Here is a 21479-nt window from a genome sequence, read left to right on the forward strand (position 1 = left end):
TCCTGACCTGTGCTAGTCATCCAGGCCTGTCACCATGTCTTGGCTGATACAGATGAGCACATATAGGCAGCCATGTTTGGTTGTTTTCTGCTATTTCTACCGATGTCATTCATCTGAAAACTCAAGCTGCTTTCTCTCTAACTGTAGCCCTAAGTGCTACTTAGCTATTGAACAGTCGCTGAGCCTCACTGCTGTGAATGCTGGGTAGCCTCCTGTCAGAGAGACCCTAACCCTCCCCTCAGGATCACAAGCCCCTCAGAGGTGCTGCCAGGGGGATCGCTCTTTCACTCAACGCTTGACTCTATCTAGGCAGCTGATTGGCTGGTTGATTTGTCTTGGTGATGCTGATGTAATTGTCCCAGTATGATGGGAGGGACGGTGGTCCCGTGGACGCTGGTTGGTCAGTCCGTCACCTGGACCAGAGACACCACCTACCTGGACCAGACACCACCTACCTGGACCAGAGACACCACCTACATGGACCAGAGACACCTACCTGGACCAGAGACACCACCTACATGGACCAGAGACACCTACCTGGACCAGACACACCTACCTGGACCAGAGACACCTACCTGGACCAGAGACACCTACCTGGACCAGAGACACCACCTACCTGGACCAGAGACACCACCTACCTGGACCAGAGACACCACCTACCTGGACCAGAGACACCACCTACCTGGACCAGAGACACCACCTACCTGGACCAGAGACACCACCTACCTGGACCAGAGACACCTACCTGGACCAGAGACACCACCTACCTGGACCAGAGACACCACCTACCTGGACCAGAGACACCACCTACCTGGACCAGAGACACTTGCAAAAGTCCATTTTCTGCTTGGCAACAACAGAAAGATTAGACAGTTTTGTTGCTGTCTAAGGAAGGGCTGAATATGATCAAATCAGCTCTAACAGCCTTTCTATTAACAGCCTTTCTGTCTCTGTAATGGTGTGATTGAATTTGTGTTTAGTCAAAAGCATCATTCAAAAATATACAAATAGGCAAAAAAAAGGACAAACTATTGGTATTAGCATCATCTTGTTAATATCAGTATTGTTATCGGTCAAACGTCCGTATCGGTGCGTCCCTTGTGTGTGTGTGTGTAGTGAGGACCTGTGCTTTAGCACATGCTTTAGTGCATACATACAAGAGTGTGTATTAGAACGGACTTGATGAGGCAGTGTGTGTGTGTATTGTACTTATACATATATACTATGCATATATACTATGCATATATACTGTATGTATACATATGTATGCACATACCCCGCTCTGCTCTCCCTCCGGCGGTCACAAACACCTGACCCTTATTGACGACTAGTTTTTGCCACCAATTGAATCCTCATCAGCGCCACCCCCACTTCCCACTCCGCTAATACCAGCAGCAACAAACAGCCAAATGGCTTTCAACACGCCGTTGAGAGGGCCGCGCCGGAGAGGGCTCTCCAGGCAGAGTGCTCGACAGCTCTGAGTACCCTGTAATTGTGGAGCCCCGGTGAAAAGCCTCCGTCGGCTCAAGGGCTCTGTTTTCATTGGCTTAAAGCGACAACAGACTCTGTTTTCATTGGCTTAAAGCGACAACAGCCCTATTTTTAGCGGCGGCGGCTTAAAGCGCTCTCCTCTCCGATGCCGTCATCGGTCTCAGTGTGAATGGTAAACCAGGACCCATTCAGGCATATGTCTGATGTTGCGTTATTTGACTGTTGAATGTGTTTAGGGAGTGATCTGAGGTTTGGGGAGTTATTTGACTGTGGCACGCAGCGTCATTCTTCTCATTAAGGGAATGCACTGTTGTAGTTGAGACCTAATAAAGGTTTGAGGTGACGTTACCCTGTTTTAACTGCAGTAATGGAGATTATCCTGACCCCCTGGTGGGCGCAAGTTGACTCTTTTCTATTGCCCAAAAATTCAAAGCCAATCTGTAATTCATTAATTTACTCCCCAAGTCCAGTGTTTTTGGGAAGGTCCGTGGCGGTCTGGTCTGTCCACGCGCCTGGCGATCCAGCTGGTCTCTCACCGCCAGATCTCACCGCTGGTGTGTGTGTGTTGTGTGTGAACATACACACACACCTCCAAGCACAGGAGTCCCTAGGCCAACAAAACACACCTGGATTCCACACGTGGTTTTGAGCTGTGTCCCAGACCTGCTGATAGGGGGAGTAGTGTTGCACGTCAGTCAGGCACGTGGAACGATGGGTAGAGAGTTGTGTAGTTTGGTGTGTTGAGTGTGTTTGGGGGCGTGTGTATTTTGGAAACGGTTGAGGTTTGTAATTGTTTTTAATATGTTCTGTATGTCATGGAAATGGAAACCAACCATTCTGAAGCTGTGGCTGAGCGTGTCCCTCTCAACCCCTCCCACAACGCCAGGCTCCGCCCCCCTCCCACCACGTCTAGAGACGGAGCCAGGCTCCGCCCCCCTCCCCTCCCACCACGTCTAGACGGAGCCAGGCTCCGCCCCCCTCCCCTCCCACCACGTCTAGAGACGGAGCCAGGCTCCGCCCCCTCCCCTCCCACCACGTCTAGACGGAGCCAGGCTCCGCCCCCCTCCCCTCCCACTACGTCTAGAGACGGAACCAGGCTCCGCCTCCCTCCCCTCCCACCACATCTAGACGGAACCAGGCTCCGCCTCCCTCCCTTTAATCCCCCATTAATTTCCTGTGCCCATCTGATCGACAGGCCGAAAATTCAATTTAATGACCTGCCTCTGGTGCGTGTAATATGATTTTCCAGGCTGTTATGGTCAAGCCCAGGCCCAATTTACATAACGATCAGCGCCAGATAGGCCCTGCCACCGTTGCCCCGGCAACACAGGGAGAGGGGGCATGGAATGGCAGGCATGGAGGATGAGAGGATGGAGGGAGGGAGCTGACCAGAGGGACGGGTGGAAGGGAGAGGGTTGGAGGTGTAGACTGGTGGGGTGGGGGTGGAGGAAGGGAGAGAGGTGGGAGGAGGAGGAGGGGGAGGAGGAGTCCCTGAGGAGGTGGGGAGCCTGAGGTCAGAAGGGGTTGTGAGAATTCCCCACAGGTCAGAGAGGGTCTTGGCCTGGTGCCCCTCCCTCTTCCCCAGGCTGCCTCTGTTTCAAACTGAACACCAGTGTCCAACACTACCCCACCAAGAGACTCTAGCAGTGTCCAACACTACCCCACCAAGAAGACTCTAGCAGTGTCCAACACTACCCCACCAAGAGACTCTAGCAGTGTCCAACACTACCCCACCAAGAAGACTCTTAGCAGTGTCCAACACTACCCCACCAAGAGACTCTAGCAGTGTCCAACACTACCCCACCAAGAAGACTCTTAGCAGTGTCCAACACTACCCCACCAAGAAGACTCTAGCAGTGTCCAACACTACCCCACCAAGAAGACTCTTAGCAGTGTCCAACACTACCCCACCAAGAAGACTCTAGCAGTGTCCAACACTACCCCACCAAGAAGACTCTAGCAGTGTCCAACACTACCCCACCAAGAAGACTCTTAGCAGTGTCCAACACTACCCCACCAAGAAGACTCTAGCAGTGTCCAACACTACCCCACCAAGAAGACTCTAGCAGTGTCCAACACTACCCCACCAAGAAGACTCTAGCAGTGTCCAACACTACCCCAGGAGACTGGTAGAGGAACAAATCCACCCACCAAGCATATTTTTTACCGGCCAAAATGCTAAATATCCACATATTACGTATGTAATTACTGATAACAAATGAGTTGTTGCAGCTTTTTTCTTCAGTCTGTTGGCGACAGATGGAACTCAAGTTCTCCTCCTCCACTGACTCAGCTGCCATCGTATCTCCACTTCTCACAAAACCTGGACTATCCCCACCCTGGCTTTAACAAGATCAGTCTCTTCGTCCTCCTCTTCCGCTGGAGGGTTTCCTATTGATTGGAGGCTCCACACATTCTCAGTGTCGCCACATAACGTTCACTAGCTACTTTTAGAAGACGACAAGTAGCCTGAACTCTGAGGTAGTTTAGTATGTTTGTTGGCCTCATGGAGAGGCATGTGTTCAGTGCAGCACATAAGAGCATACACTGGTGCACTATGGGTAGATGGGTTAGGGTTAGAGTACACTGGTGCACTATGGGTAGAAGGGTTAGGGTTAGAGTACACTAGTGCACTATGGGTAGAAGGGTTAGGGTTGGAGCACTGGTGGACTATGGGTAGAAGCAGGGCCGGACTGGGTGAATATTTCATGCCGGGAGTCATGCACAAGTCAGGCCACGAGCCGACGCGGTGAGATGGAACACTTTCAGTTTTGTTTTGTTGAGGGGGACGGGGGGGGGGGTGCTGCGCGATTTGTTGACGGGGGGGGGCAGGCCATTCACTGCGGGCCAGGCCAGTTGGCGCGCCAGGCCACCGGGAAAGCTCCCGATGGCCAGTGGGTAGAAGGGTTAGGGTTAGAGTACACTGGTGCCCTATGGGTAGAAGTGAGGAGCAGAGCAGAGATGCAGGGACTGGGTTCATTCATGGAAGTGATTTCCTCTCAGCCATCAAGCAAGATGCTTTATTTTATACGAGCCACCCCTCCTCTCCTGACTGCCTCCCTCCTCTCCTGACCTCCCTCTCCCCTCCTCCCTCCTCTCCTAACCTCCCTCTCCCCTCCTCCCTCCTCTCCTAACCTCCCTCTCCCCTCCTCCCTCCTCTCCTGAACTCCTGCTCCTGCTCCTCCTCCCTCCTCTCCTGACCTCCCTCTCCCCTCCTCCTCCCTCCTCTCCTCTCCCCTCCTCCTCCCTCCTCTCCTCTCCTGACCTCCCTCTCCCCTCCTCCTCCTCCCTCCCCCTCCCCACCGTCAAACAAGGTCAGGGACACACTGAAAAAAAAATACTGGAATGTGCTAACAGAAGTGTGTGTGTGTGTGTGTGTGTGTGTGTGTGTGTGTGTGTGTGTGCGCGCGCGCGCGCGCGCGTGTGTGCATGCGTGCGTGCGTGCGTGCCTCCCCATGCACACCTGCTGGACCATCTGCCAGAACCCTCCTACAATCGATTAGTTTCCCTCCCCCCCTCCCTCCCTCCCCCTCCACAGTCAAATCAGATTACTTTAGTGTCAAATCCGGGGGTCCCCCCTCTTTCTTCCCTTCTCTGCCTCGCTCTCTTGCTCTCTTTGGAAATTGGAGCCAAAGAGGAAATGGATTTGGGCTGTGTTGTCCTGGGACGTTCAAGTGCAGTCCAAGTCCGGGACTCTAAAGTGCTGTGTATCGTGCCTAAAGGTATATCGCCTTACCCTCCTGCTAATATACCCCACCCCCCCACCCCCCCCAGCGCTCAATACCAATGATGGCCATGACGGATAGTGATAGCCTACAAGCAGGCCTCCCTCTCCCCGGTCTCTCTCTCTCTCTCTCTCTCTCTCTCTCTCCTGTCTGTGAAATGGGCGAGTGCTAATTGTGAAGTATGGCCCTCGTTTGGCTCGCTCCGCCCTCCCAGCTGTTATTAGCATATTTCAGCCTCCTAATGAAATCAAGGGGGACTAATGGATGTGGGATAGAAAGGAAACTAAATTTGGTTTGTCTTAAGGCGGTGTCCATTTAGTTTAAAAATGGATGGGACTTCCTGGGTCCAGATGGACTGGAAGGTGGAGAAGTGTGTGGGTGTGTGTGGTTGTGTGTGTGTGTGGTTGTGTGTGTTGTGTGTTGGCTTCCTGTCACAATGTTGTCATTTCTGGAAGCATGTGTCTGCTTGTGTGTGCTTGCGACCTATATGAGGTGAGACAATACAAACGCAACTGGCTGTTAAATAAGCCCCCTTGAGAAATCTATTATCCATCTAGTCCTGGAACCCTAAAAGGATTCTCTCCCTCTCTCTCCCTCTCTCTCCCTCCCTCTCCCCCTCTCTCCCTCCCTCCAGACTGAGATTGCAAAGCGGCTCAATGCCATCTTGGCTCAGATCATGCCTTTCTTGTCACAAGAGGTGAGTTTCCATGGCAGTGACATTGCCATCAACACTAAACTCTAATACCCAGTCGTGTCCGGCAGACTGGATGATATTAGTATGGATGATATTAGTATGGATGATATTAGTATGCAGTATCTAACCTGTGTGTTTTTGTCCTCCAGCACCAGCAGCAGGTGGCTCAGGCCGTTGAGCGTGCCAAGCAGGTGACTATGACCGAGCTGAATGCCATCATCGGGGTACGTGGACTTCCCAATCTGCCCCTCACCGTGTGTATACCCCTCTTCTACCTTCATTTGACTCTGGCCAGGGGCAAGCCTGCTCGCACGGACCGGGGGCAGACAGTCCACCTCAGGGTCCAGCTGACCTCGCGCGTTAAAGCGCAGTTTGGCCCGTTCTGCCATGTGCCTTATCTGCCGAACTAGCTCACTGGTCAGTCCTGTATTATAGTATATTATATATTAAGGTCAGTGTTTCACACACACCTCCACTCCTGTGGTTGGAAAATATCCGTTGGGGCTTTAGACCCCCACAGTGCGCCACTAGCCCCCCCCTCCCTGTGGACAGATTTGCCTTGGCCAACAGCAGTCTTAAGTTTATCATTTGAGTTTTACAATGTATGCACTGTTGATATCAATTTGGGTTTTTGCTGTGAAAATCCTGTTCACCCTTCATGTGTCTGATGTCCATGTGCATGACTTCCCACCTGGTCAGTAGTGGGTCAGCGCCTCTCAGAGGACCTGCAATGGCTGAGCGTGTTTCACTGTTCTGGGTGACGCGCTAGGGGACAGCAGGATTACACGGGGCTAAGGCTACGATCACATCCGTCGTCTCTCTGATTACACTTAGCCTGGATGACTTTAATTGGATAAGGTGCTCCAGCAAGTAGACCGGTCCCGCTACGTCTGACCCACAGGGACTTGGAGGATCGTCAGGGATGACACGATTGAGCTGAACCTGAGATTATATTAGCACAGTAGCTCCTATCTTATATCTGATAGTTCTGCTTCTCCCAACGAAACAGTGAAATGGTCTGATGATGAAATCCTCCCTACCGCCCATCATTCACAGTCCACAGTAGGGGCAAGAGCGCGCATGAGGATTTGAATCCGACACTGGCTTATTGCCCATTTTTAACCCTTGTTGCCCTCTTCGAACGACTAACGATCCAGCTTTCTTAATAGCCTTCGTCTCCAGACGGATAACTGACCTTTAGCCTTGATTAGCCGTCTCGTAGCCGTTAGATTGCAGTCCCGTCTCAGGAAAGAGGCACATATTGGAATTCAATTAAGGCAAACGAGCCAAGACCGCGCCCCCACAGTTTTCAGCGTAATTGCTTCCTGCTTTTCAACCGGCCACCAACTCCATGCCACCGCTCACTGGGTTACCCCCCCTCGGTCGTTAAGCAAGGGCGGCAAGGGCAGGGTCAATGAGCTCAGTGGCTGAGACACACACACACACAGTAGGCAAAAGGGTGAGGGTGTGTCTGGTCAGGAGGGCTGCTGTGGACACGCATGCTACGAAGACAAGCTTTTATTAGTTGGAAGAGCGATGGCAGGACATCAATCTCCATGCTTCCCTGTGAGGGAGGGAGGGAGGAGGCAGGCAGGGAGTGAGGGAGGATGGTAGTGAAGGAGTGAGGGAGGATGGTAGTGAAGGAGTGAGGGAGGATAGTAGTGAAGGAGTGAGGGAGGGGAGGATGGAGTGAGGGAGGGGAGGGTGGAGTGAGGGAGGGGAGGATGGAGTGAGGGAGGGGAGGGTGGAGTGAGGGAGGGGAGGGTGGAGGGAGGGAGGGGAGGGTGGAGAGACGGAGTCATTAAGGACCCAACAGTAATTGGCGGCTGCAGGGTTGGGCTGCTGCCATGGTTACAGACAGACATGGAGAGCGCTCACAAGCTTGTGCCAGTAAAAGAAATCCACTGAACAGCAAGTCAAACGAGGAGCCCAAGGCCTACACACTAATGAGGTGTTCACTTAACTTTGTTTTGAGCAGGAAGCCCAATACCAGCACAATGTCCCCCTTCCCTGCACTCTCACACACTCACGCACTCTTAACCCTGACCTCTGACCTCTGGCCCAGTCCCATCGCCCCTGTCAGATGTTTTCCAGGTCGTTCCCGAGGGCTGTATGTCTTATCGGGGAATATATACTACTTTACCTGCTAATCTGTCCTTCAGACATGGGTGACCACTGGCCAATAAACACCACATTGGCCAACTTTCTGAACTGCGTTGTCTGGGTTTGTACTGTATAACCCTGGATAGCACTCTGGGATTCCCAATAGCTGTTTTATTATCATTCCACAACTTCAACCCTATTCAAAACACAATCTTTAAGAACAGGGTATTCTGTACCGATGAAAACCAGAGCTGAATCCCAGTCGACTAGGCTCTGGATTGATAGACTTGCTCACACACACCCCACACCTGTCCAGTATCTGCACATGCAAGGGAGTTGATTTGGGATATGCTGTAGGTGGACACTCATTTACATTCTGCGTGTGTGTCCACAGTGGCACATGATTTCTGCGTAGATAATGGTTAACAGACTGTTTGCCTGTCGCTTATCTAGCTCAGTAAACCCCTATGTAAATGCTCATCTACTGGACAGAGAACAGGCATGGGTTTTGTTATTGCACTGGCCCCTGTAGTTCTTTTTCTTTGCTTGGTTTGCATGTTTTATTTCTGCAAATTTGGGTGTCAAATTAAAATTTTCATCCGGTGGTGACCGTGTGTCCGATTTAGAACAGGGTTGGTGTGTAGTGGCATGGTTGCTCCACCGTGCACTTTTAGCAACACATCCTTATTTGCATTGATTCATATTAGCACTGATTCTATCTATCTATTTATTATTTTTAAAAAGTGTTTCAGCCATTGCAGGTCCCCCTTCTCTTTTGGGGACCCAAGTTGTCCTGCTGCTGACCTGAATGTTCTCACAGTTCATTTCATGAGCCTCAGCTTCAGTCATCACTTGGCTCCGCTGCTATTCAGGTAGCCTACTGTACTTGTACTGGTGGTTTAGCATTAGCATTATCAACTAGCATTAGCAATACCTGATGTTAGCTTAGCATTTGTATGTGGCTGGCCTAGCTGACCTTAGCTTTATGATTAGCCTAGCATTAGCAGGAACTGTGTTTGGCCTAGCATTAGCATTGGACTATGGTGCAATATGGGCTCTATCTTACCTCACTCTCTCTTTAACTCAACAGCAGCAGCAACATGCTGTCTACCCTGCCTTCATGGTCAGTGTTTGGGAGAGGGAGGGAATGGAAAGAAAAGATTGTGCTGATGTGTTGACGTTTGTTTGAACTGCTGCCTACTAAAGCATGCCACGTTTCTCTGTAACAAGAAGTGAATCGGAGAGAGAGAGCATGCAGTCAGTATACTTAAACTTGGCATTTCAAGTGGCAAGTTGGGATTAGAATTTGGCCAAAATGTTAGTCACAGCCGGTCAAGGAAAGGAGACAAGGAAAGGAAGCCACTTAGAATGGGGATGTATCCACAGTCAGTTGTTGCCATGCTTGTGAGTTAGTCTGCCAGTGAGCTGTACTTATGTAGCCTAGTGTACTTGGATGTTAGTTCCGTATGGCATTAATAGTCTGTAGGAGCCGGCTGAGCCTAGTTAGCCTTAATTGCCTGTTTCCCGCATCTCTGGCAGCCAGCAGGCCCGTGCTGCGCAGGCGTTTACACAAATAAAATAAAAAAAGATGCAGTGCGGAGAGAGAAAGCCAGCTCTTTATCCAGGAATATTGAATTGGCGGCGACTTATTTTGTTATTTTGCTAGCTTCTCCCCCTTCGCTACTCCTCCTCCGTGGCTCGTTAACGAGGCGCTCCGCATGCTCCCCTCATTAGGAGCGCTCACTGGGACATCCCTGCACCACCCTCCCTCTCTCTCCCTCTCTCTCCCTCTCCCTATCTATCTCTATCTCCCTCTCCCTGCTCCACCCTCCCTCTCTCTCCCTCTCCCTATCTATCTCTATCTATCTCTCATTTCCTGTATCTCTTGCCTTTTCACTGTTTTCCCTCCCCCGTCTTTTTAACAGTGCTCTTTACTCCACCAGACCAGTATTGATTAACAATCTTCTATCTGCTGTGTGTCTGTCCAGTCCCAAGCTAATGAACAGTACTGGATAATGGGCCTTTCTTAAGGGACAAAGCCAAATTAACCCTCACTATTAAAGGCCTAAGCCTGAGGCAGCCGGCATGTTTTCCTTCTTCCATTCCCCATCGCTCATAATGAGCCGTGGCTTGTGCTACACTAGCATTAGCAGTCTTGTGCTACACTAGCATTAGCAAGCTTGTGCTACACTAGCATTAGCAGGCTTGTGCTACACTAGCATTAGCAGGCTTGTGCTACACTAGCATTAGCAGGCTACCGAGTATTTTAACAATAGGGCCAATCGATTTTATTTTTTGGAGGGGGTGGATTTGATGGATGTGCTAAGTGTTATTTAACCTTGTTTTAAAGGACTCGCTTCCCTCTCGGCTGAGTGGCTATTTAACTCCCATCCATCTCCCCCAGCCTCTCTCCCCCGGTCTCTCTCCCCTGGTCTCTCTCGCAGACGTTGACGGGCTCTCGGGAGGGCTAAGTGTGTGTGTGTATGTGTGTGTGTCCTTCTTGTCTGTGCTTAACAGCGCTCGCTCCAGAGCCAAGGGGAGGCCTATCTTGCTTGGCGAGCCTGGGTGTTGAAAGGGTTTGAGGTTTTCTCATGTGTGGTATTGCTGTGGATTTAACCCTTTGCGGCGTGTCTCCAGAGCAGTGTGTGTGTGTGGCAGAGGGAGCAGGTCTGCGTCGGGGGCGCTTAGCTGCGCTGGGGTTTGTTGTTGTGGCTCTGGCTTTACTAATTGCCCCAATCATCTGGCATTTGGACAGACGTAGTTTGTGTGTGAAGTGTTTTTTGCTTATGGAAGGAGATGGGTGACCTTTTCTGAGCGCTTTGTGAGGAAAATGCAGTGCAGGCAATTATGCACTCAAGTCAAGATAGTTTTGGGATAACGTTGGAGTGTATACTCTGTAGTATTCCTGTTTGGACCTGCCACTAACGTGTGTGTGTGTGTGCACGTGCGTGCGTGCGCATTAATTCTTGCCTCTCTTTCCTGTGTTTAAGGATGGGGCCTATGACGATGTATAACCTTAGTCAGAATGTATAACCTTAGTCAGAATGTATAACCTTAGTCAGAGGGGTGACTGATTGTATGTCATGTCTTTGGAAGCTCAAATTCAATCAAAGACATGACTTCTTATTCTGTTCTGTACTACAAATAAAAGGTGTTGAGCTATTGCTCAATACACATGACATGAAACATTTTTTGTGACATTTCCCCCTCAAAAAGCCCCCCCTTCCCCCCCCCCCCCCCCCCTGTCCAATGTAAGCCGGTCTGGGCTGGTCTTCCCAGCCGACCCACTTGTCCTGTATGGTCTCTCCTCTGGCCCACAGCAGCAGCAGCTCCAGGCGCAGCATCTCTCCCACGCCGCCCACGGACCCCCCGTGCAGCTGCCCCCCCACCCCTCCGGCCTCCAGCCCCCTGGCCTCCCGCCCCCCGGCGTCGGGGCCGGCCTGCTGGCGCTGGGGGCTCTGGGCAGCCAGGCCCACCTGCCCGTCAAGGACGAGAAGAACCACCACGACATGGAGCACCGAGGTGAGGGCGGAGCGGCGGGAGGCGGGGGCGTCTAGTCTACGGCTGGCGGCCATTTTGCTTCTGCATAGTGGGAACTGTGGCGCGATGCTCCCACCTGTTTGACTCAAGGATGTGATGTTAAGGCTTCACGTGTTCAGCTGGGAACTGAGCATCTCTATGGTGTTGGGGTCACGTGTGGGGTGATGTACTTTCACTACTTTGAGATTGTTTCCCAATGAAAAGTGCTTTATAAGTCAAATTTATTATTATTATATTAAAACCAGCACCAAAGTGATGCCAAGACATTTCACCATATCCCTGATATCCCATAACCTCGCCAAAGCTGGAGCCATCGGTCTCTCAACAGGTTTTTCCAAGCGTCCTAACCTCCTTTTTGTCTTTCTCTCTCCTGGCCCGTCATCCTCCCACCCCTCCCTGGTGATTCCTCTCCTAAAAGAGCGCGAGTCCAGCACGGTGAGTGACCAACCCCCCCCCTCCCGCGCTCTCCACGCCCCGCCCACTTCCCTCACTTTGACTCAGGCTGCTTCTGTTTGGCCATCAAGGACGTTCTGCATAGACTGAATATGCATGCCTCGTTAGTGATGAACACTCCCAGAGTGAAACGACCACGTTTCTGTAACCGCTAAGCCTGCCTGAAATCAAACCAGGAATGGAAAATGAAGTCGAGGCCAAATTAAACCTGTCTAATGCAGGTGGAAAATGACTCAATTCACTGGGAAGGATTAGTAGCTCTGTAATTTCATCACAATTAAAATAGACTTTCTCTCTTTCTCCGTCTTAAAGGATTTACTATACCCTAATATCTGTCCCCTCCCCCTTTTCTCTCTTTGTTTCACATTCTTTTCACCCTCCCTCTCTTTCTCCGTTAATCTGTCGCTCATTTTCTTCTTACTCTCATTTTCTTTTTCGATCCCTTCCTCCATTTCAGTGATTTTCTCTCTCTCTCTCTCTCTCTCTCTCTCTCTCTCTCTCTCTCTGGCACATCCGTTCAGTCACTTGTCTTTTACCACTCCCGTCTCTTATCTCTCTCTCTCTCTCTCTCTCTCTCTCTCTCTCTCTCCATCTCTGTCTCCTCTTCCTCTCATTCTGCCCAGCTTCCAGTAAATATTTATGAACAGATAGAGAATAGTTTCCTCCCCCTTGTTAAAGCCTGTTTATTAGACAGGCTGGATCTCTCTGATAGTGGGGGGGGGGGGCTCCAGCAGATTGAGTTCCCATTGACTGGCCAGCCTGAATGGGTGCAGTCATGTCTGAAGGGAACCGGACCCCCTCTCCTTGCCCCGCCGCGCCCTGCCGATTAGCGCCGCTAATGCTAACTTGGCCTAGCTACCTCCCCCCACCCCCCCCCTCCCTCCTTCAGAGCCCCCTCCTCTCTCTTCCTGCCCCCCCCCCCCCCTCCCCCGTAACCTGATATGGGCCATCTTGAGGCAAGTGCAGGTTATTGAGTCGCGGCTAAGCTCGCCTTAAAAGGTCACTGGATTAGACGGACGGACGGGTGGGCGTGGCCTTGGGGGTCGTCCTGTCTCTCCAGCCCCCCTTTCATTTCACCCCCCCTCTCTTTTTCATGTAATGGAATTTATCCTCTTCGTGCCACAATGGGGACATTCATGACCACGCTCAGAGCCTGGGGGGGTGAGGAGGGGGGGGGACTCGCATTCCGTCGTGTGGCAGCTCTGCCTGGAGAGTGGGACTCCCCGAACTCCCCACCACATCCTCCACTCCTCCCTCTCTCTCCCTCTCTCTCTCCCTCCCTCTCTCTCTCTCGTTGTAGAAGTTGGGACCCATTTCTGTTGATGCCTTTATCATAGTTGTGTCTCTGTGGGCATATAGGGGAGGTCAGACTGTCACCTGCAGGTAGATGTTTATCTCCTTGGTTGCTGAGGATGTCAGGTTCTTCTCTTGTTCTGGACTTTGGGTCACCACAAAGCATAATATTACCCTGGTTTTGGAAACTGCTTATCTCTTCTAAGATAGAGAAAGTATCTTCTTTAAAATACAGTATGGGAATTCTACTGGGGATATATAAGTAGCACATAAAAATACATTTCTCTCTGTTGAGATGATTTTCCTACGTATTTCTAACCAGATATAAAATTTACCTTTTTAATTAATCTGATGATGAATACCATGACTTAGGTCTGACCTATACCAAATAAGTATACCCCCTGAGTCCCTTCCCTGCCTAACTGCTGGTAGTTTAGTAGATGGAACTATTCGTTATCTATTATCCTAGAGGGCAACCAGTAGATTCATCACCTCTGCTCCACGTTTCTTGTTGGATGATTATATCAGAGTTCTTAATTTCTTCAGTGAAGTCTGGATGTCTGCTCTTAAGGCCAAAAGCTGAAGATTTCAGACCTTGGATGTTCCAGCATGAGATGGTAAAAGCTTTGTTATTCATAATAGGTATGGATTGGGTGTAATTATGCTATAAGATGCTGGCATAGCATGTTGAGCATCTGTTGAATGTTCCTCATCTCACTGGATGATGGGGCCTGGTGTGTAGGGGCTGGTGCTCTACTCACAGCTTGGGCATAACTGTAGCGACCAGGACGGGGTCCTTGTTGTTCTGTGGGGGTGGGGCAGTGGGTGTGCTCAGGTAAGTTCAGGGGAGTGGGATATTGGGTCTTACCGGGGTTGTTTGGAGAAGGGATCAACTGGTCAGGGAGGTGGGGACGCTATGACGGTTGGTATTCCTGTCTTGGCGGCATCTGTCTGGATGGTTGGTGGTCTAGTAGTCTTGGAGGCATCTGTCTGGATGGTTGGTGGTCTAGTAGTCTTGGAGGCATCTGTCTGGATGGTTCAATCAATCAATCAATCAAAGCTTTATTTGTATAGCGCATTTCATACCCAGAGGCAACACAATGCGCTTTGCAGAGAACAAGGGAGGTGGGCATACGACCCACTCTCTACATATTCCAGAGGGAAGCAAAAAAACTGTAATCACCCGGGGGCCAGATAAGTGAGCTGTAAAAATTCGTCCCTGACCCCTCTCAACAAGGCGATCGAGCAAGCTCCAGGAGTATGTTTGGTGGTCTAGTAGTCTTGGCATCTGTCTGGATGGTTGGTGGTCTAGTAGTCTTGGCATCTGTCTGGATGGTTGGTGGTCTAGTAGTCTTGGAGGCATCTGTCTGGATGGTTGGTGGTCTAGTAGTCTTGGCATCTGTCTGGATGGTTGGTGGTCTAGAAGTCTTGGCGGCATCTGTCTGGATGGTTGGTGGTCTAGTAGTCTTGGCGGCATCTGTCTGGATGGTTGGTGGTCTAGTAGTCTTGGAGGCATCTGTCTGGATGGTTGGTGGTCTAGTAGTCTTGGCGGCATCTGTCCGGATGGTTGGTGGTCTAGTAGTCTTGGAGGCATCTGTCTGGATGGTTGGTGGTCTAGTAGTCTTGGAGGCATCTGTCTGGATGGTTGGTGGTCTAGTAGTCTTGGCGGCATCTGTCTGGATGGTTGGTGGTCTAGTAGTCTCGGTGGGGGTCTTCTGGTTGCAGGTCCTCTAAGTGTAGGTTCTCTGTTAGCAGCTCCAGGAACACCTCTAGCTGGTCTGGGATTCCTATTGAGGGCTACATCTTTGAGCGTCCTGGCAAAGGTGGGGATCACTGACTTGTATAGGTGGACTTGGTCGTAGAGGCAGTCAAGATCTAGTGTGGGGTGGTGGGCTAGTAGGACGTTGGGTTTAAGGGCAGTCTCTGGAGATGCTGGTATTGATCCTCTGGAGGGTGGCAGGGCGGCAGTCTCTTCTGGGTAGAAGTGTAGAGATCACTATTCTTGAATTTGGGAACGCGTGTGTATCTTTTTCCATCACACATTTGAGTGCAGTGGCCACTTTTTCTTGATGGGTTCTCAGGTCGTTTGTAACTGTATGAATGATTATGTGGCTGGGGGATCCAATGCTTTTTTCATTCAGGATCTCCAGGGCCCGCTGGGTGTTTGGGCACCATAGCTTGGTGACTTTGTGTTTAGGGAAGAGCTTCTTTTGTTCTATGTACTTCCCATTGGAATCAATTAGGAGCACAATTTCTGGGATGGGTCTGTCCTCAGCTGGTGTGTCCTCAGGGTTGTCATGTTCAATGCTGGGGGCAGGGTGCAGTTGGTTTGGAGGGACCTGGTTGGTTTGCCTCATTGTTGTGGTCAAGGTCAGGAGTGAGTTGGTTGGCCATTTGTTCTTTTTCTTGCCTGAGCTCTCTGACCTCCTCTCTCAGTGCTGTCAGCTGGGCCTGGTCGCCCACCCTCTCCTCTTGTAGTTCTCTTACCTCCTCTCACAGTGCTGTCAGCTGGGTCTTGTAGTCCACCCTCTCCTCTTGTAGTTCTCTCACTCTATTCTTAGTGCAGTCAGTTCTCTCTTGAGGCCATCCCTCTCTGCCTTGGCTTCTCGTGGTTTATTCTGTTTTTCAGTGTGTTGTGTCTGGGATGACTGGAGTGACTCTCTCCCTCTCTCTCCCCCTCTCTCCCCCTCTCTCTCTCTCTCTCTCTCCATCTCTCTCCCTCTCTCTCCCTCCCTCTCTCTCCCTCTCTGTTAGTCTACTGTAATCAAATCAAACGTAATTTTATAGCGCATTTCATACACAGGCAACACAATGTGCCTGTAGTCTGGGTGGGTCATCCTTCCCTTCCTCCTTGGCTCTTTCTCATGCTCTCTCTCTCTCTCTCTGCCCTCCTGGCCTGCTGGCTTCCCTGGAGAGGAAGGAGAGTATTTGGAACGGGCAGGTGTCTCTTTCTCTGTCCGTCCCTCCGATGAGAGCAGTGAGCGGCCAGGCTGGGTGAGAGTGCTGGCCTGGGCACACAGACCTGTCGCTGGGCCCCGCGCCACTTCCCTGGCTGGGCCGGTCCTGGAGCCCCCCCGGCCCGGCTCTGAGAAGGTGCCAGCCCGCCGGTCTGGGCAGAACTCAGCGCCACACTGCTGGCCTCTCATTGGGCGCCAGGCTCTTTTCCTCCGTCTCACTGGCACGTTATATATATTTTTTTTTTTTATAAACCTCTTCAAGCTCTTTCTGCCTCTATCACCCCCCCCCCCCCCCCCCCCCTGCTGGCTCCTTTTGTGCTCTCTCTCCCTCCCTCTCTCTCTCTCTCTCTCCCTCCCTCTCTCTCTCCCTTTCCCTCCCTCTCTCTCTCCTTCTCCCTCTCCCTCCCTCCCTCTCTCTCTCTCTCTCTCTCTCTCTCTCTCCCTCTCTCTCTCCGTCTCCCCCCCCCACAGAGGTCAGAGCATTCTGGTGTGTGTGTGTGTGCGTTAGGGCTGGGAGTCCGAACTTCGGGATTCGAATATAATTCGAATATTGACAGAAATACTGGTATTCGAACGAATATTAGGCAGCCCTTAATATTCGAACCTGTTATAGGCATAATTTTTTGTAAATGTGTTGGCTAGCAAACGTTGCTTTTGATTCAGATTCAGAGGGTTTTTCACGCCTGGTGAAGTTGCAATCGCGAGCTCATTAGCAAGGCTATTGGACACCTGGGCTCCTGTAGGAGGTGACGTTAGTTAGCACGCGTTCCAGGTAACTCGTGTTTTTCCGACCTCCTACACGTGAAAATGCTCTGGAATGGCAGTCAAACCCGTAACTTCCCACCCGTGAACTCGTACAGATCGATGTAGGCTACTGCCATTCCAGAGCATTTTCACGTGTAGGACGTCGGAAAAACACGAGTTACGGGTTGCCTGGAACGCACCATAAACCCAAGCATGTAGTCATGCCTAAACACTGACTAAACTCTTAGTTGCTACTAGTTAGTCGCATATTAGTTTGGTGTCTAATTTCGGTTGCACCACGGCAATTTAGGCGTTGTCTTAACTAGGTCATCCAACACGCTCGATCCTCACCTTTCTGTATAATCCCAACTGTGAAATGGATGTGATAATAGTCCACAAAATATTCTTCCTTTGCCTCGTTTAGCACCAGCTGCAACTCTCCTCCAAATGCATTATCTCCGTTAGCAAGGCTAACGTTGCACTCGGTAGCTTGTGCTTATTATTATTATTATTATTATTATTATTGGGGTTGGTGCTTGTGCAGTGGAGGGGTTCTTTTGGGGGAGTTGGAGCCGTTGGATTGTTATGCTTAAATGATCCTAGCCAGCTAGTTTGATAACCTTCTTTGATTCAGACATAGCGTATAGGCTGCCTGGTACCGTCCACTGACCAGTTGCTGGTTAACTATGAGAGGCAGGATCCCAGCCGACCGTTGCTTCCCCCCAACCCGCAACGGAGGGTTATCAGCTGGGCTGGGACTCCCCTCGCAGTTAATCTTGATATAACTAAGACATCTGATAAAAAAATCATTCTGAAAACATCATTGCTTATCGATATTGCCTATGATACAATGCCCACTAGTGGACAGAATGTGCACAACTTTATTTTAAAACCTAGGTAGGTCTTTCTGTAAGAATTTAATGGTAAAAAATATTATTAATAATAATTCGAATATATTCGAATATTATTATTAATAAATAAACGAACTTCAAATATGATTTTTGGGCAAAAGTCCCAGCCCTAGTGTGCGTGCGTGCGTGCGTGCGTGCGTGCGTGCGTGTGTGTGTGCGTGCGTGCAGAGGGCAGAGGATGGTCCTTATATGACCCTGGTCATACGACGTGTCCTCTCACCAGGTTCACCCTGGTCATATAAGCCAGGCTCGTAGTGTTTCGGTTTCATCATGTTTGCCTCTGAGATTAGGGTTAGTTAGGTGAGATTGGGGTTAGGGTTAGTTAGGTGAGGTTAGGGTTAGTTAGGTGAGATTGGGGTTAGGGTTAGTTAGGTGGGGTTAGGGTTAGTTAGGTGAGATTGGGGTTAGGGTTAGTTAGGTGATATTAGGGTTAGGGTTAGTTAGGTGAGATTAGATACAGGATGTCTCCATGCATTATGGTGCTCGTTCAGATAGTATTGTCCTCCAAGGGCAGCTAGGGTCAGTCCAGATTGTGTGTGTGTGTTTGAGCATTTTGTGTGTGTGTGTTTGTGTTTGAGCGTGTGTGTGTTTGAGTTTGAGCGAGAGTGTGTTTGAGCGTGTGTTGTGATTGGCTCGTCTGTGTGTGTACACCGCGTGTCGCCGTTTGCTCAGCTGCCCTGTCAGTTTCCTTGCTCCATCGCCTTGGCTACTGAGGCCTTCCCAGAATCCTCTCTGCATTGACCCCACCACCTCCAGCCCCAGTCTGATCCAACAGAACCAGGGCGCTTAACTCCTCAGTCAATATTGTGACTGTTTCACCGCCGCCTGCCCTAAGCCCCTCCCCCCTCGCTCGGCCGGCTGTCTCCGCCTCCTCTATAACGTCCCACTTACCCCACAGAGCTCCGCCCCACCCCGCCTCCAGCAAGATGGCGCTTGGCAACGCGGTCCCTTTCTTTAGCCCCGGCCTCGTCAGCGCTCAGAGATCTGAGACGCCCGCGAGACCATGTGATCGAGCTCCCGGCATCCCGTAGGCTACACTGATCCGTTCTGCTCCATTCAAATCTCTTAAACACCTCGTAGGCTAAACAAACTGATCCGTTCTGTTCCATTCAAATCTCTTAAAACAAGAAGACGCTCTCAAGGTCAGAAACGCAGATGAACCCTGAATGATTGAGTCTGAAAAGGGACATTTTATGAACACTTCAGTTTCATAACAGAGCGATTGTCTGATGCTTTTCTAATATCCCAAGCTTTCAAGCTTAAGTTGTGTATTTGTGTGTAAAGCTTATGTTGTGTATTTGTGTTTGTGTATTTGTGTGTGTGTGTGTAGAACAACTCGGTGTCTCCGTCAGACAGTCTGCGTGCGGCCAGTGAGAAGCACCGGGGCTCGTCTGACTACAGCAGCATGGACTCCAAGAAACGCAAGGTGGAGGAGAAGGACAGCATGAGCAGATATGTGAGTCACACACACACACACACACACACACACACACGCACAAACAGACGCGCACACACGCACACACACGCACAAACACACACACACGCACAAACACACACGGGCACACACACACGGGCTAAATCTCTGCTTCTACAGGACAGCGATGGAGACAAAAGTGATGACCTGGTAGTGGACGTGTCCAATGAGGTAAGAGCAGCTTGAAGTGTGTGTGTTCATGTGTGTGTGTGTTCACGTGTGTGTGTGCACGTATGTGTGCGGAGGGTGAGAGGGTGAGTGGGAGGGTGGTTGAGAGGGTTATTGGGTATTGGGTGTAAATCGTTTGTATTAGAATAGTGGTTCATGCTTTTCTGTTAGCCAGTAGGCCATGTTCACACGCCTCAACGGAAACTGTAGAGACAGGAACAGTAGCAAAGGAAAAAAACGTGTGTGCGTGCGTGTGCGTGCGTGCGTGTGTGTGTGTGTGTGTGTGTGTGTGTGTTAATCTTTGTTTGCACATGTGGTCCCAGCTTGTTTGATCTACATGCGGCGTTTTCCCACTCGTGTGTTTGCTCTTTTCTCTGTCCCGCTCATCTCTGTCCCGCTCATCTCTGTCCCGCTCATCTCTGTCCCGCTCATCTCTGTCCCGCTCATCTCTGTCCCGCTCATCTCTGTCCTGCTCATCTCTGTCCTGTTCCGGTCTCTCTCTCCAGGACCCCGCCACGCCCCGGGCCAGCCCCGCCCACTCCCCTCCGGAGAACGGCCTGGACAAATCACGGGCCCTGAAGAAGGACGCGCCCAATAGCCCCGCCTCCGTGGCCTCCTCCGGCAGCACACCCTCGTCCAAAGCCAAGGACCACGCCCATGTGAGTGTGTGTGTGTGTGAGAGAGAGTGTCACTGTGTGTGCGTGTGTGTGTGCATGCATGTCTGAGAGAGGGCTCCTCCCCCTGCCCTGCAGCTCCTCCCCCTGCCCTGCGCCTCTCAATCTTCTTTATGGCTTTACGGAATAAATGTCAATTGCTTTCCAGCCCTGGACCGTAAATAAACCAGGGTCTCTGACAGGGAGATTGCTCCAGCCCCCCCCCCCCCCCCCCCGTCCTCCATCCCTCCCTCCCTCCCTCCCGCTCACTCTCTCACTCCATCCTGCCGTCCCTCTCCTCCTCCTCCTCCTCCAACCGGGCCTGGTTCTGTCTGCCTCTCCTCCTCCTCCAACCGGGCCTGGTTCTGTCTGCCTCTCCTCCTCCTCCAACCGGGCCTGGTTCTGTCTGCCTCTCCTCCTCCTCCAACCGGGCCTGGTTCTGTCTGCCTCTCCTCCTCCTCCAACCGGGCCTGGTTCTGTCTGCCTCTCCTCCTCCTCTAACCGGGCCTGGTTCTGTCTGCCTGTCCTCCTCCTCCAACCGGGCCTGGTTCTGTCTCCCTCTCCTCCTCCTCCAACCGGGCCTGGTTCTGTCTGCCTCTCCTCCTCCTCCAACCGGGCCTGGTTCTGTCTGCCTCTCCTGCTCCTCTAACCGGGCCTGGTTCTGTCTGCCTCTCCTCCTCCTCTAACCGGGCCTGGTTCTGTCTCCCTCTCCTCCTCCTCCAACCGGGCCTGGTTCTGTCTCCCTCTCCTCCTCCTCCAACCGGGCCTGGTTCTGTCTGCCTCTCCTGCTCCTCTAACCGGGCCTGGTTCTGTCTGCCTCTCCTCCTCCTCTAACCGGGCCCGGTTCTGTCTGCCTCTCCTCCTCCTCCAACCGGGCCTGGTTCTGTCTGCCTCTCCTCCTCCTCTAACCGGGCCTGGTTCTGTCTGCCTCTCCTCCTCCTCTAACCGGGCCTGGTTCTGTCTTCCTCTCCTGCTCCTCCAACCGGGCCTGGTTCTGTCTTCCTCTCCTCCTCCTCTAACCGGGCCTGGTTCTGTCTGCCTGGCCAGAGTCCCGGTCCCATTAGCAGTTTGGGCGGCGCCGGATGAGGCTCTGATTTGTTGTCCCATTATGGGTTCCTGTCTCCGGACCCTCTCGGGCCCAAGCCCAGCTGGCGGGCAGCAGTGAGGTCAGACGGGCCTCAGGACAGCTCTCCTGTAGCTTCAGCAGCCATGTTTAACTGTGTAGCCTATATAAAAACCATTGCACATTGGCTGTCAATTTGAGGATTTATTG

General features: G+C 51.4%; 1 protein-coding gene across 1 annotated transcript in view; it reads left to right on the top strand.

Annotated features, from left to right (window-relative positions):
- tle3b (TLE family member 3, transcriptional corepressor b) overlaps positions 1-21479 on the top strand; it is a 42401-nt gene that overhangs the window by 7973 nt on the left and 12949 nt on the right. The window contains exons 6-13 of the mRNA XM_084436940.1: positions 5851-5913; positions 6060-6164; positions 9104-9136; positions 11334-11535; positions 11972-11988; positions 19242-19367; positions 19506-19556; positions 20060-20212. Coding sequence (XP_084293066.1) covers positions 5851-5913; positions 6060-6164; positions 9104-9136; positions 11334-11535; positions 11972-11988; positions 19242-19367; positions 19506-19556; positions 20060-20212 — 750 coding nt within the window. The remainder of the gene's footprint in view (positions 1-5850; positions 5914-6059; positions 6165-9103; positions 9137-11333; positions 11536-11971; positions 11989-19241; positions 19368-19505; positions 19557-20059; positions 20213-21479) is intronic.

The sequence above is a fragment of the Borostomias antarcticus genome (assembly GCF_949987555.1).
Source record: "Borostomias antarcticus genome assembly, chromosome: 4".
In the NCBI taxonomy this organism is placed as follows: Eukaryota; Metazoa; Chordata; class Actinopteri; order Stomiiformes; family Stomiidae; genus Borostomias; species Borostomias antarcticus.